Source organism: Carlito syrichta, unplaced genomic scaffold (assembly GCF_000164805.1).
Source record: "Carlito syrichta isolate Samal-C Ts95f unplaced genomic scaffold, Tarsius_syrichta-2.0.1 Scaffold316209, whole genome shotgun sequence".
In the NCBI taxonomy this organism is placed as follows: domain Eukaryota; kingdom Metazoa; phylum Chordata; class Mammalia; order Primates; family Tarsiidae; genus Carlito; species Carlito syrichta.
In genome coordinates, this window is record NW_007260305.1 from 233,996 (window position 1) to 246,675 (window position 12,680).

Sequence of the window (12,680 nt, forward strand, 5' to 3'; positions counted from 1 at the left end):
CCTAATTTTTTTAAAGTCGTAATCTTACTCTGTTGTCCAGGCTGGAGTGCAGTAGAACACTCACGGCCACCACAGCCTCAACCCGCTGGGCTCAGGCGATCCTCCCACCTCAGTCTCCCAAGTAGCTGGAACTAAAGGCGCATGCCACCACACCAAGCAAATTTTTTTTTTGAGCCAGAGTCTCACTCCGTCGCCCAGGCTGGAGTGCAGTGGCACACTCACGGCCACCGCAGCCACGACTTGCTAGGTTCAGGGAATCCTTCTGCCTCAGCCTTCTAAGTAGCTGGAACACAGGCATGCGCCACTATACCCAGCTAGTTTTTTGATTTATTGTAGAGATGAGGTCTCGCCAAGTTACCCAGGCTGGTCTCGAATGAACCTGTGGGCTCAGGAAATCCTCTCACCTCGGCCTCCCAAAGTGCTGGGGTTATAGACGTTAGCTACCGCACCCACGTCTATAATCCACGTCTATAATTCTTAATTTTTAACAAGGGGGCCTGAATTTTCATTTTGCACCGGACACCGCAAGTGATGTTGGCCATTCTGCCTTCCTGGCACCCCCTTGCAGCTTGTGGCTGCCAAAGCTTTGGCACCTGAAACACTCTTCCCCACTTCACCCCTTTCTGCAGCTCTTCTTTTAAGATTCAGTGCAGGTGTCGCCTTTGCGAGCCTTCCCGACCCTCCTCCCTACCCTGCCCTGATCGCCCAACGTATAGCAGGTGTTCAACCATGTCTATTAGATAATCTGAATGAGAGGCCAAAGTGTGACAAGTGCTACAAGAGACCTACAGACTGCTACCGACAGTAAAGCGATTCAAAGAGACAAAGCTTTTTTTTTTTTTTTTTTTTTTTGAGTTGGAGTCTCACTCTGTCGCCAGGCTGGAGTGCAGTGGCACACTCACTGGCGGCCACCACAGCTTCGACCTACAGGGCTCCGGCGATCCTTCCGCCTCAACCTTCCAAGTAACCGGAACTACAGGCGCGAGCTACCACGCCCGGCTAATCTTTGATTTATTGTAGAGACGAGGTCTCGCCAAGTTGCCCTGGTGGGTCTCGAACCCGTGGACCCGGGAATCCACTCGCCTCGGCCTCCCAAAGGGCTGGGATTACAGGTTGAGCCACCGAGCCCGGCCTTTTAATTTTAATTTTAAAGATAAGAAGGCATTTTCAAAACCTCCCTCCCCCCCTTAGGGGGTGCGCTAGGACTTCGCCCGCAGAGTCGTTATCCCGCGCGGGAATGGCTCAGGGCCGGCTCTGGGAACCCCCGGCCCGGCTGAGCTCTCTGGCGCCGCCTGCCGCGATAGCACCAAAGCTGCTGCCCCTTCCAGGCGCCCCGCCCCTCCCCGGCCTGGATCCCGCCTCGCTTCTCCCAATGGCTGGCCCCTGTGCTCCCGCCCCTCCCGGGCTCAGCCATTCGGAGTGGGCGGGACTTGCGGCCGATAGTGCAACGTGCGCTCTCTTATTGGTTTAGCGGAAGGCGGCGACGTGGCGGAAGGAGGCCTGTTTGTGCCTCCACCGCCGCGCGGCCGCACCGCTACTGGATTGGCGGTGGGGCGGGGTGGGCGTGGGTCTCCGACCGGAAGCGGAAGTGGAGGAGCGATGCAGGTGTGGGGACGGGAGCTGTGGGAGCGGGCTACTGGCCCCGGGACCCCCGACCCGAGTCCCCTGTCTCCACCGGGTCCAGCGCTGCTCGCCCGTCGTCCTGGCACCGCAGGGAGGTGGTTGGGACCCCGAGATGAGCGCGCAGCCCCTCCCCGCGCTCACGCCCCCTTCCCCGCCGTGTTTCCCTGCAGGACCATCAGCACGTGCCCATCGACATCCAGACCAGCAAGCTGCTCGGTAGGAAGGGGCGCCCCCGCGCAGCCAGCTGTCGGGGGGAGACCTGTTCTTTGCCTCCTGACGCTGTCAGCCGGGAGCTCTAACTCCCGAAGCCCTGGCTGAGGTGCTGGCCACGCGCCTTGTCCTATGTCCCACCTGTGACCAGACCCGCCCATACAGTGGCTGCTAGTGGCTCTTCACGTTTGTCCCAGCACTTCAGCCCATGGGCAGTCTTGGTTGTGATTCTGTTCTCGGTCATGAAAAGGACCAATGAAACAGCTGTTCGTTGAGGGTTTGCTCTATGCTGCGTGCTGTTTTAGGCCCTTGACATAAAAATGAAAGTCACTAAGATTTATTAAGTCCTTGCTATTTGCTTAATGATTTACCTGCATTCTCCCTCGTACTCAGTGCCGCCTTATCCCCGTTTTACACGTGGGGAAACTGAGGCATGGAGAGGTAGAGTTACAAGTAGCTTGACCACTAGAACCTACAACAGGCCAGGTGCCATGACTCACACCTGTAATCCCAGCACTTTTGTTTGGTTGGTTTCTTTTGGTTTTTTTTTTTTTTTTAGTCAGAGTCTCACTCTGTCACCCAGGCTGGAATACAGTGGCATGCTGCTCACCATCACCACAGCCTTGATGTGCTGGGCTCAGGCAATCCTTCTGCCTCAGCCTTCCAAGTAGCACCACCAGGCCCAGCTAATTTTTTGATTTATTGTAGAGAGAAGGTCTCACCATGTTGCCCAGGCTGGTCTCAACCATGGGCTTAGGTAATCCTCTCACCTCAGCCTCCCAAAGTGCTGGAATTATAGGCATGAGCCACCATGCCCAGCTTAATCCCAGCACTTTTGGAGACTGAAGGGAGAGGATAGCTTGAGACCAGGTGTTCCAGACCAGCCTGGGTAACATAGTGATACCCCATCTCTATTTTTATCATATATGTATATGTGTGTATATATATGTATATAGTATATACATAATATGTAATATGTATATAAGGAACCCACAGCCATCTGACCACAAAGCTTAGCTCTTAGCTCTCTGCTATGGAGGAAACTGCATGGCTCTCAAGTCATAAAGCTGGGCCCAGACACTGAGAGGTCAATCCCATTGTATTTACATGTACAGAGAGGCTCTTCATTGTTAAGGATAGACTAGTGTTATCTAGTCTTTGGGGCGCTGTAGGTATTAGGGGCTTTGCAGTTGTTCATTCATCTGGTACTTGGCATAACCATCTTGTATTTTCCATTGTCATGGTTAATTCCAGCCCTAAGGAAGTGGAAGTTGAACAGCATCCTCTGCCTGCAAAGATATAATTACCTATAGAAGCAGAAATATTATGGAGAATTTAGAATGGTCAAAAGTGGCACTTTGATGTCAGGACAGTTTAAAGTTTTTGTTTATCCCTGTGTAAAGGCAGTTGCTCTATAAAATCACCCTGCAGATGAAACCGGTTCAGAGTCTGTTTAGCCTCAGGCATCTCTTTGGGCCTGTCTTTATTCCCATGATGCCACGCCTGCACCAATATAAAGATAACATTTAGACCAGCAGCTCAGTGTCTCTCACTTGAACTAGTGGCGGAATTTTGGTGACATGGGTGGGAAAACTGTGACTTGGGTGTTTTCTCTTGTAGACTGGCTGGTGGACAGAAGGCACTGCAGCCTGAAATGGCAGAGTCTGGTGCTGATGATCCGAGAGAAGATCAATGCAGCCATCCAGGACATGCCAGAGAGCGAAGAGATCGCCCAGCTGCTCTCTGGGTCCTGTGAGTGCTTTGGGGCTGTCACTGGAGTCCCCTCTCTCCTGGAGTAGAATGTATCTACTGAGCTGCTCCCTTGTTTAGCCACCAATGCTGATCCCTAGAGAGAGATGTTGTAAACTGGGGTGTAGATACTGGCTTCTTCTAGCCTGAAATGATGAAGGGAAGAGCTGCACGCTAAAGTTACCGGCCATATCATGTGTGTGAGTCAGCCTCCTGCAGTGGCCAGGATGGGTGAGGAATTCACTAGTTCTCAAAGTCTTTACTCTTCTTTGACTTCCAGACATTCACTACTTCCACTGTCTAAAAATCGTGGACCTTCTCAAAGGCACAGAGGCCTCCACAAAAAACATTTTTGGCCGGTATTCTTCACAGCGGATGAAGGCAAGTGAGGGCCGGGAAGGTAATGTGTGGCCAGGGACATCCAGCCCGAGGGCTCAGAGCCGCTCTGGTCTCTCTGAGGATCCAGTGGAGACGCCTCCGCAGGATATTTCCTGAACTTCCACTGTCTCTATAGTTTATTCTAAAAGTAGATCCCTCCTGGGGTTTAAGCCTTCAGCCCCACTGCTTTGGGGTCACTTGTTGGCTCTGCTCTCCGAACGTCAAGTGGGTAGCCCGGTCAGCCTTAGGAACTGGAGGAGGATGAGGAGTTTGTGCCTGGTGTGATGTGCAGGCTGGGAGAGCTTCCCCTGTTGAGGGCTTGAACTGGGATGTGACTGTTGAGAGCTCTTCTGGTTTTCTTCCTCTTTCTGTTCTTACGCAGGATTGGCAGGAGATCGTCGCTTTATATGAGAAGGACAATACCTACTTAGGTAAAGTGGCCTGGGGGTCCTGGCATCATGGGAAGCCCACTCTTAGAGTTCTGACAATCCAGGCTTGTGTACAGATGTTGGAGTGTAGATGCTGCCTGTTTGTGGGTGTGGAAATCATTTCCATGTCCCCCTCATGGGGGAGGAGGAGGATCAGGTAGGGAGTGGACATTTGCTGTGTCTGACCAAGCAGGTATTTGGGGTTTTTCCTTGTTAGGGGCAGTGTGCTCCACACCCCACTTGACATTAGGCTGAAAGGGTCTTCCCCAGGACAGTTTAAAGTTTTTGTTTATCCCTGTGTAAAGGCAGTTGCTCTATAAAATCATGCTGCAGATGAAGAGTGCCTGAAAGAGCAGCTAAAGGGCTACTTGTGGTTTGTGTTGTCTTTTTTTTTTTTTTGAGTGGGAGTCTCACTCTGTCGCCCAGACTGGGGTGCAGTGGGCACGCTCCCGGCCACCGCAGTCTCGACCTGCTGGGCTCCACCGATTCTTCCGCCTCAGCCTTCCAAGTAGCCAGAACTACAGGCACATACAACCACACCCGGCTAATTTTTGATTTACTGTAGAGACAAGGTCTCACCAAGTTGCCCAATGGGTTTCGAAGCTGCAGGCTCAGGCAGTCCACTCGCCTCAGCCTCCCAAAGTGCTGGGATTATAGGCTGAGCCACCGAGTCTGGCCTGCATTGTCTTTTTGAGTAGTCCTGATCATAATAATGACTGACATTCACTGAGCACTTACTAAGTGCAAGGAATTGTGCTTGGTGTTTGGTGTGATTCTCTTGCATCCTTGTGGCAAATGCTGTGTCGCTGTTGCACACATGAGGGTGGATTAGAGAGGTTAAGTAACTGGTCTCAGGCCCCACAGCTGAGAAGGGGTAGGGCTGGGAAGCCGACCTGTGCTCTTCACCACCACGTGAGGTGTGTCCGTGTATCCTGGAACGAGCCTGCCTATGTGTGTGTTTCCTGGCTGAGTTTCCCGGGCCTTTCTCAGTGGAACTCTCCAGCCTCCTGGTTCGGAACGTCAACTATGAGATCCCGTCACTGAAGAAACAGATTGCCAAGTGCCAGCAACTGCAGCAAGAGTACAGCCGCAAGGAGGAGGAGGGCCAGGCAGGGGCTGCTGAGATGCGGGAGCAGTTCTACCACTCTTGCAAGCAGTATGGCATCACGGTGAGCGGGACAGGCTTTGCGCAGCGGGGTGCGTTCAGGCCTCTGCCTGTCTTCCTCTGGTCCCATCTGACTCCTCTGCCGGGTCGTGCCCCTGTCTCTGGTCCTGGATGTTTCCTGTTGTACTCCATCCCTCACCACTTCTGTTTCAGCCCTGTTCTCTCCTCTGCAGGGCGATAATGTCCGAAGAGAACTGTTGGCCCTGGTGAAGGACCTGCCAAGTCAGCTGACTGAGATTGGGGCCGCGGCACAGTCCCTGGGGGAGGCCATCGACCTGTACCAGGCCTGCGTGGGGTTTGTGTGTGAGAGGTAAAGAGAACCTCTGCTGCTCTCTAGCAGGAGTGCTTATCTCCCCCGGCTTGCCTTTCTCCTCCCCTTGTATTTCTCTCACATGACACTTGAGCTGTATTTTACACGCTGGGACCCATGGGAGCCTTGCCCATCTGACTACAGGGCCCAGGTGGAAGCCCCATGTTGGCTTGCGAGTGGCCAGCGGGAGAATCAGTTATGTGCTTTGTTGAAGCCCTACAGCGCAGGTGTTGCCAATGCTGAGATTTGTGCAGAGTCGGGGACATACAACAGTGTACGAGTGGAGGACGGGGACAGCGCCCTCCGTGGTGGAGCAGCCACAGCTTGAGGAGCCTCCTGAGCAGGTGGAAGAAGACGCGGTAAGATGAGCCTGTTCTGCACCGCCCGCCACCCAACGGGCAGGAGCAGGTGAGAGCTGCTCCCCTGACACAGCCCCGACCCTAAGACCCAGATTCAGAGCCCCAAAAGGAAGGTCGCGTTGTGAGAGAAATTGTAGGCAGAATGGCCCAGAGGGCCCCGCTGCTCTGTTCTACATACAGGTGATTGCCACAGGGCTCCGCAAGCTGGTTTGCTTTGAACTAGGCACACACTGTCACGTGAGCTCTCTGAAGATGGGTTTTCTCTGGGGGAGCCTGGAGGCCATTGCATTGGAACAGTGTGCTCCCCAGAAAGCAGCGGAGACCTGTGGGGAGGCTGCTCCCCCCTTTATTTAATCGACCGTCTGCTCTCTAACAGTCTTTTCTTCCCCCTTCTAGATTGACTGGGGTGACTTTGGGGTGGAGGCAGTTTCTGAGAGTACTGACCCTGGCATCTCTGCCGAGGCTGCTGGAATCGACTGGGGCATCGCCCTGGAATCGGACTCAAAGGTTAGGATGCCCTCTCGGTTCATCTTTCTGTGATCACTGATTTGAGAAGTGTCACTTGTGTCTGCAAAGGCACTGCTAGAAGTACTGCATAGCTCCATGTCCAGTTGTTGTCCAAGGGAGGCCAAGTTTCAAACGCAAAATGTCACGGTTGTTTTGTTTTATTTATTTATTTAATTAATTTTTTGAGTTGGAGTCTCACTCTGTTGCCCAGGCTGGAGTGCAGTGGCACACTGACGGCTACCACAGCCTTGACCTACTGGTCCCAGACAATACTTACCTCAGCATTCCAAGTAGCTGGAACTACAAGCATGTGCCACCATGCCCGACTAATTTTTCTGATTTACTGTAGAGATGAGGTCTCACCAAGTTGCCCAGACTGGTCTCAAACTCGTGGGCTCAGGCAATCCTCTCACCTCAACCTCCCAAAGTGCTGGGATTATAGGAGTGAGCCATTGCGCCCAGCCTGTTTTTATTTATTTTTGGAGATGGGGTCTTCCTCTGTTGCCCAGGCTGGAATGAAGTGGTTTGTCTATAGCTCACTGTAGCCTCGAACTCCTGGGCTCAAGGGATCCTCCTGCCTCAGCCTCCTGAGTGGCTGGGACTACAGGCATGCACCACCACACCTTGCTAATTTTTAGATTTTTTTGTAGAAATGAGGTTTTACTATATTGCCCAGGCTGGTCTCGAACTCCTGGCTTCAAGCAGTCCTCCCACCTTAGCCTCTCAAAATGCTGGGATACAGGTTTGAGTCACTGTACCTAGTCAGATTTTGATCTTCTTTCCTCTTGATGTTTGGGACAAGGTATGGGTATAGGCTGGTGGAGCCTCTACACAGCAGAGATGAGGGCAACAATATAAATGGGCCCACACCACTGTCCTGCAAGTCCCTTTTTTTTTTTTTTTGAGTAGGAGTCATACTCTGTCGCCCAGTCTGGAGAGCAGTAGCACACTCATGGCCACCACCAGCCTTGACCTACTGGGCTTAGGCAATCCTTCCACCTTAGCCTTCCAAGTAGCTGGAACTACAAGCGTACACCACCACCCCCAGCTAATTTTTTGATTTATTGTAGAGACAAGGTCTTGTCATGTTGCCCAGGCTGGTCTCGAACCTGTGGGCTCAGGCAATCCCCTTGCCTCTGCCTCCCAAAGTGCTGGGATTACAGGTGTGAGCCCTCATGCCCTGCCGCAAGTCCTTAAGCCAGTTGGAACATTGCACCATGGAGCTCATCAAAGGCTTTGGTTTATTCTGGCTCCTTGTCTCAGGAAAGTTCTCCCAGCATGCTGGGGTTCTTTGCTCTCCCTCCAGGACCCTGGGGGTGATGGGATAGACTGGGGAGACGATGCTGCTGCTCTGCAGATTACAGTGCTGGAAACGGGAACCCAGGGTAGGTGCACCATCCCTTGCAGCCCTGGCAGAAGTGGGGTGTTCAGGAGCCCCATGTCTAAAAACAAAACCTGTACTGCTGAGATGAGGCTTCTCACATATGGAACTGTCTCATGATCTTGATGAGGATGTGAGTCGGGGGACCAGGAGAGGGTCTCACATTACATCTAGAAACTCTCAACTTTCTAGAGACTAGACGTGCCAGCACTACAGGGGACCCTGGTGGTGGGGGAGTCGGTGAGCCTTGGAGTCTGACCCAGCCCCCTTCCCCATCAGCAGAGAGGTCTAGCAGCATCTGAGCCACTAGAGGGCAGTGCAGGATGAAACTTAACCTCCTGTGCCCACCAGAACAGAGAGCTGGTCGCCTTTCTGCTCCTCTGTGGTCCTGCGCTCTTAGGCTGGGGTTGGAAAGTAAGCACTGATTAGGACCAAGACACATGGGAATGGGTAGCCTTCACCCCTGGGTTGGGACAGGAAGTGGCTTTAGTGCAGTGAGTCTATATCCATGTAAATCCACAGGGCCTCTCAGACTTGAGTCTTTTCCCTCCAGTCCTCAGATCCTTGATCGCTTCTCCATCTCTTCCTGGCAGCTCCAGAAGGTGTTGCTAGGGGCCCAGACGCTCTGACTCTTCTCGAATACCCTGAGACCCGGAATCAGTTCATTGATGAGCTCATGGAGGTACTGTCACCTGGGAGGCATGGGGAGCATGGCTCCAGCACAGGCTGCATCCCTCCAGATGCCTGCCTGGCCCTCCTGTCTGTGTGGAGGGTGCCGAGTGCTCTCCGTGTCCTGCAGGAGGAGCCTCATGTGCTAGCATGCCCCCCACTCACTCAACTCGTATTTTTCAGGTACCCCCTAAGCGCCTGGCACTGCCACAGGCGCCAGAAACTGAGCAGTGAACAAGACAAAGTCCTTGATCTCATGGAACTTATATTCTGGGGGGGAGGCAGACGAGAAAGAAGATGAGTAAGCAAATATGTGGGCTATTAGATGATTCTGATGCCACGGAGAAAAAGAAAGCAGAGAAGGGTGACAGGGTTCGCCGGGAAGGGCTGTGGTACTATGTCTGGTGAGAAGGTGGCCTGTCATCGAGATTGCAGGCAGTGCAGGAAGCCATGTGGTGTGGCAGAAGGGCTTCCCAGGCAGAGTCAGCCTATGGAGGCCCCGAGGTGGGAGCACGCCTTGCAAATGGATTTGACCAAAAAGGAGGCCAGTGTGACTGAGTGGGGGAGCTCAGAGAGGCAGAGTCTGAACTGTGACTTGACTCTGAATGGACTGGGAAGGTACTGGGGGCTTTGAGCTGGTGGGAACAGCGTGGCCTCGTGTGTGTTAAGTACAACATCTGAGCCAAGGTGTGGAGCAGGACTCTCTCTACGGGGTTGGGAAGACAGCCCTGCCTTGGTTCATACCGGGCCTGCTCCCTGCCCAGTAGCCTGTGGTGGGGCAGAGTTGAAAGCACTGTCTTCACCCTGTTCTCCCCTCTTTCTGCCCAGAGGGGTACCTCCCGGTCTCAAGGGGAGAGGAGGACAAAGGGTATCAAGTTTTTATGGTAGAATAAGATTGACAAGATATGTGACTGGTTCTCATTTTTTATTTTGAGTCGAAGTCTCACTCCGTCGCCCAGGCTGGAGTGCAGAGGCACACTCACGGCTACCACAGCGTCGACCTGCTGGGCTCCAGAGATCCTTCTGCCTCAGCTTTCTACGTAGCTGGAGCTGGAGGCGCAGGCTACCATGCCTGGCTAACTTTTTTGATTTATTGTAAAAATGAGGTCTCGCCAAGTTGCCAGGCTGGTCTCAAACCTACAGGCTCAGGCATCCCACTCGCCCCGACCTCCCAAAGTGCTGGCATTACAGGCGTGAGCCACCACGCCCATAGGCCTATTCTTTTATTTATTTATTTATTTTGAGTTGGAGTCTCACTCTGTCCCCCAGACTGGAGTGCAGTGGCACGCTCCCGGCCACTGCAGCCTCAACCTGCCGGGCTCCAGCAATCCTTCCGCCTCAGCCTTCCAAGTAGCTGGAACTACAGGCACACTACCACGCCTGGCTAATTTTTTGATTTATTGTAGAGATGAGGTCTTGCCAAGTTGCCCAGGCGGTCTCGAACCCGCGGGCTCAGGCAGTCCACTCACCTTAGCCTCCCAAAGCGCAGGATTACAGGCTGAGCCACCGAGCCCGGCTAGGCCTATTCTTAATCCAGGGCTTCTCAAACATGGATTCCTATTCCCAGAATCCTATTCCTTCTTGGAAGAGAAAAATTGATTCCTTCACTGAGGCAAAGAGAACTCTTTGAGTCTCTGTATTCTCAGCTATCTGATCTGTAGGCTGGGGAGGAAGGATGGAGGTCCAGAGCTAGGTAGGCCTGAGGTAGGAATGGGGCACCAGAGAGTGACAATGGAGGCGGCCCTGAGCACTCACATGGGGTGTGTGAGTTCTTAGCAATACAAGTGTTCAAAGAGAGTAACCCCTCCTTACCCCGAGTCTGGCCTGCACATCTCATTTTGCATTTTGAGCAGTCTGAGGGCTTAGCTTCTGAGTTCTTTTGTTTTCTCAGTTTGAACCAATTTCTCTTTTTTTCTTTCAGATGTAGAGTCTCACCCTGTCACCCAGGCTAGAGTGCAGTGACACTATCCTAGCTCACTGCAGCCTCAGATTCCTGGGTTCCACCTGTCTCAGTCTCCTGAGTAGCTGGGACTACAGGGGTATACCACCACAGCCACCTAGTTTTTTCATTTTTTGTAGAAACAGGGTCTTGCTGTGTCCTGGCCTCAAGTGATCCTCCCGCTTCAGCCTCCCAAAGCGTGGGATTACAGACGTGAGCCGCCATGCCCAGCCTGAACTAATTTTTCTTCTATCCTCAGCTGGAGACCTTCTTATCCCAGAGAGCAGTGGAGATGAGTGAGGAGGCAGACCTCCTGTCGGTGAGCCAGTTCCAGCTGGCTCCAGCCATCCTGCAGGGCCAGACCAAAGAGAAGATGGTTACCATGGTGTCAGTGCTGCAGGATCTGATTGGCCGGCTCACCAGCCTTCGAATGCAACACCTGTTTATGATCCTGGCCTCACCAAGGTCTGGCTTTCTCCTTGACGCAGGGCTCTGCCATCTTGAGTGGCTCTGCCTCCTTGTGTCCCTCCTCTTCTCCTGTGACCCGTTAGACCTCACCCCTGCCTCCTGGCCATCACCCTCTACTGGGGAGAGGGGTGCTCTTAGGCAGGCAGATGTGTGCAGGCAGAATCTGACTCCCGAGTTGGATGGGAGCCAGGAGCGGTCATTCCCTTACAAGAGGGTTTAAGGGTGTAAGGGGAAGAGTCCAGTTAGGGTTTTGGTTTCCCAGCCCTCACCTTTCCTAGCCTTTGAATGGGGATGCTCAGGGTGCACGGCTCCGCCAGACACCCACCTGAGTGCCCGGCGCAGGTACGTGGACCGAGTGACGGAGTTCCTCCAGCAAAAACTGAAGCAGTCTCAGCTGCTGGCCCTGAAGAAGGAGCTGATGGTTCAGAAGCAGCAGGAGGCACTTCAGGAGCAGGCGGCCCTGGAGCCCAAGCTGGACCTGCTGCTGGAGAAGACCCGGGAGCTGCAGAGGCTGGTGAGATCGGGCGGGAGCCTGTCTTCATGCGGACCTACTTCTGCAGGCTGCAGCCCTGCACCTCTGATCTTGCCCACGGGGAACTGCTGTTTTTCAGATTGAAGCTGACATCTCCAAGAGGTACAGTGGGCGCCCTGTGAACTTGATGGGAACCTCCCTGTGACCCCCTCTGCGCTGCTGCCCACCCAGCTTCCCAGTCCTCAGGTGGAGGTGGGACAGCGGGCCTGATGTTTCGGAGCTCTTCTTGGCACAGCACCAGACAAACTGAAGGACAGAAAGCCTCGGATGGGACCATCTCCCGTATGGTGATGCGGGCACTCACTGTGCCCACTCCTAGATGCTGTCTCGGTTGCCTGCGGGCTGTCAGCCTGAAGCCACAGCTGCTCCTAGGTAGTCTAGTAGACTTAATAAAAGAGGAAAAGGCTCCTGCTTCACCACTGACGGTCCCTTTAGTGCTGCTCTGAGCCTGGAGTTGAGGCTCTGCACCTGTTCTCGTGGGGTTCTTGATCCAGGTGGGCACCCCGGCCATCTGCTGTCACGTGGAACCCCTAGTTAAGCACTCTCTTCTTTGCTGCTGATGATAAGGAGGACCCCAACTCTACAGATGCTTCAGTAGGGGACTGTGGGGCAGCTGAGCCAGCTGGGCCCCTTCTCCATGGCCAAGCCCAGCTGCCCCACTCAGGCCCGAAGCCCGAGGGGAGTGTCAAGCGGCAGCCTTGTTGGAGCCGACAAAGCCGCCTTTTCCTTTTAATCACAGCTTACCTCCAGGCAGAGGGAAAGTGCGGTTTGGGGAGGAAACAAGGTGGTAAACAAGGTGGAGACAGGGGCTGTCACCTTCACTGGCTGCCTGTCCACTTCCTGCCCACAACTGCCTGCTCTGTAATCGGATCGCGCCTACCCCAGGATAGCAGTGCCCTCTCCCAAGCCATCTACCCATCCCCATTTCCCAGGAAGGGTAGGGGCTGGGGGTGGCCGGCAAT

General features: G+C 53.7%; 1 protein-coding gene across 2 annotated transcripts; it reads left to right on the top strand.

Annotated features, from left to right (window-relative positions):
• The first annotated feature begins 749 nt into the window (after positions 1–749).
• On the top strand, positions 750–12,134 carry CDK5RAP3 (CDK5 regulatory subunit associated protein 3). 2 transcript variants are annotated; one of them, XM_008073908.1, is made up of 14 exons: positions 750–827; positions 1,794–1,839; positions 3,454–3,585; positions 3,863–3,963; positions 4,343–4,391; positions 5,379–5,557; positions 5,727–5,863; positions 6,078–6,222; positions 6,619–6,729; positions 8,036–8,114; positions 8,704–8,792; positions 10,978–11,183; positions 11,529–11,700; positions 11,798–12,134. In XM_008073908.1, the coding sequence occupies exons 1-14, from the start codon at positions 750–752 to the stop codon at positions 11,861–11,863; spliced, it is 1,590 nt and encodes a 529-aa protein (XP_008072099.1). In that variant the 3' UTR covers positions 11,864–12,134. The 2 variants fall into 2 exon arrangements, with proteins under 2 accessions (XP_008072099.1, XP_008072100.1); XM_008073909.2 differs by lacking the exon at positions 750–827 and adding an exon at positions 1,465–1,605 and having other exon boundaries at positions 11,798–11,959.
• The last annotated feature ends 546 nt before the right edge of the window (positions 12,135–12,680 follow it).

Coding starts and splice junctions, on each gene's coding strand:
- CDK5RAP3 (XM_008073908.1), top strand. CDS start 750: ATGAGAGGCCAAAGTGTGACAAGTGCTACAAGAGACCTACAGACTGCT. Junction 3,964..4,342: donor ATTCTTCACAGCGGATGAAG/GCAAGTGAGGGC, acceptor GTTCTTACGCAG/GATTGGCAGGAGATCGTCGC. Junction 8,115..8,703: donor GCTGGAAACGGGAACCCAGG/GTAGGTGCACCA, acceptor TCTTCCTGGCAG/CTCCAGAAGGTGTTGCTAGG.